The sequence below is a fragment of the Pterocles gutturalis genome, unplaced genomic scaffold, assembly GCF_000699245.1.
Source record: "Pterocles gutturalis isolate BGI_N339 unplaced genomic scaffold, ASM69924v1 scaffold11994, whole genome shotgun sequence".
Taxonomy (NCBI): Eukaryota; Metazoa; Chordata; class Aves; order Pterocliformes; family Pteroclidae; genus Pterocles; species Pterocles gutturalis.
In genome coordinates this window covers 870-2760 of record NW_010135826.1, presented here as the reverse complement: position 1 = coordinate 2760, position 1891 = coordinate 870, and the positions used below count along the sequence as shown (strand labels likewise).

The following is a 1891-nucleotide window of genomic DNA, read 5'->3' as shown; positions in this document are numbered from 1 at the left end:
GTGGACAGTGGGGGACCCCTGGGGACATCCAGGTGCCACCAAGGTCCCCCCCACCCCCCGGTGTCCCCTGGGTGAAGGGACCAGTGGCTCTGGGGTGCCCAGCTCTGATCCCAGGGGTGCTGATCCCGGGGTCCCAACCCCGGTCCTTGGGTCCCACCCTGCTGGGGGTCCCGTCCCCAGTCCCAGGGTCCCGTCCCCAATCCTGGGGTGTCCATCCCAGATCTGGGGTCCCATCCCTGATCCCAGGGTCCCATCCCCAATCCTGAGGCCCCCGCCTTATCCCAGGGTCCTGTCCCCCATCCCAGGGTCCCATCCCCGATCCCAGGTTCTGGTCCCCAATCCCAGGTTCCCATCCCCCATCCCAGGGTCCTGTCCCCAATCCCAGGTGCCCTTCCCCAATCCTGGGGTGCCCATCCTGGGTCCAGGGGTGCCCATCCCTGTCCCTGGGGTCCTGTCTTTATCCCGGGATGCTGATCCCAGATCCCGGGGGTTCCCATCCCCGATCCCAGGGTGCTGATCCCCGATCCTGGGGTTCCCATCCCCAATCCTGGGATGCCCAGCCCTGATCTGGGGGTGCCCATACCCAGTCCCGAGGTTCCCCCCCTTATCCCAGGGTCCCATTCCCGATCTTGGGGTCCCCCCCCAGTCCTGGGGTGTCCATCCTGGATCTGGGGTCCCATTCCTGATCCTAGGGTGTCCCCCCCCCAATCCCGAGGTCCTCCCCTTATCCCAGGATCCCATCCCTGATCCCAGGATCACATCCCTTATCCCATGGTCCCATTCCTGATCCTGGGGTTCCCCCCCAAGTCCTGGGGTGTCCATCCCGGATTTGGGGTCCCATCCCTGATCCCAGGGTCCCATCCCCAATCCCGAGGACCCCCCTTATCCCAGGGTCCCGTCCCCCATCCCAGGGTCCTGTCCCCAATCCCGGGTTCCCATCCCCCATCCCAGGATCCCATCCCCAATCCCAGGGTCCGACCCCCAATCCCCGGGTCCCCCCCAATCCCGGGGTGTCCATCCCTGACCCGGGGTCCCCCCGCCCGGGGGTCCGCAGGGATGATCCAGGCGCTGGGCGGGTTCTTCACGTACTTCGTGATCCTGGCGGAGAACGGGTTCCTGCCGGGAACGCTGCTGGGGATCCGCCTGGCCTGGGACGACCGCTCCACCAACGACCTGGAGGACTCCTACGGGCAGGAGTGGGTGCGTGGCCTCGCACGCCTTGCACGCTCCTCGCACGCCCCTCGCACGCCCTTGCACACTCATCGCACGCCCCTCACACGCCTTGCACGGCCCTCCCACGCCCCTTGCACGCCCTTGCACACTCATTGCATGTCCCTTGCACGCCCCTTGCATGCCTTCACACGCCTTGCACGCCCCTTGCATGCCCCTTGCACATCTTGCACACTCATCGCACGCCCCTCACACGCCTTGCACGGCCTTTGCATGCCCCTCGCACAACCCTTGCACACTCATTGCATGTCCCTTGCACACCCCTTGCGTGCCTTCACATGCCTTGCACACCCCTCGCACGCCTCTTGCATGTCTTGCACACTCATTGCATGCCCTCGCACGCTTTGCATACTCATTGCACACCCTCGCATGTCCCTCGCACGCCTTCACATGCCATGCACACTCGTCACATGGCCTCGCACACCTTGCACACTCATTGCATGCTTCTCACACCTTTGCATGCCTTGCACACTCACTGCACGCCCCTTGCACACCATGCACACTCATCGCACATCCTCGCACGTCTTGCACACTCATTGCATGCCCCTCACGCCCTTGCACATTCATCACACACTCTCACACACCCCTTGCACACCTTCGCACACCTTGCACACTCATTGCACGCCCCTCGCACACCTCTCACACACCTTGCACACCCCGT

At 64.7% G+C, this 1891-nt stretch overlaps 1 protein-coding gene across 1 annotated transcript; it reads right to left on the bottom strand.

The window, feature by feature from the left end:
- Positions 1 to 54: 54 nt before the first annotated feature.
- Positions 55 to 313, bottom strand: LOC104468053 (the record flags this gene model as incomplete). The annotated part of the gene is made up of 1 exon (XM_010082056.1): positions 55 to 313. A coding segment is annotated over exon 1 (259 nt), but the record flags the coding sequence as incomplete, so codon positions are not given.
- Positions 314 to 1891: the final 1578 nt, after the last annotated feature.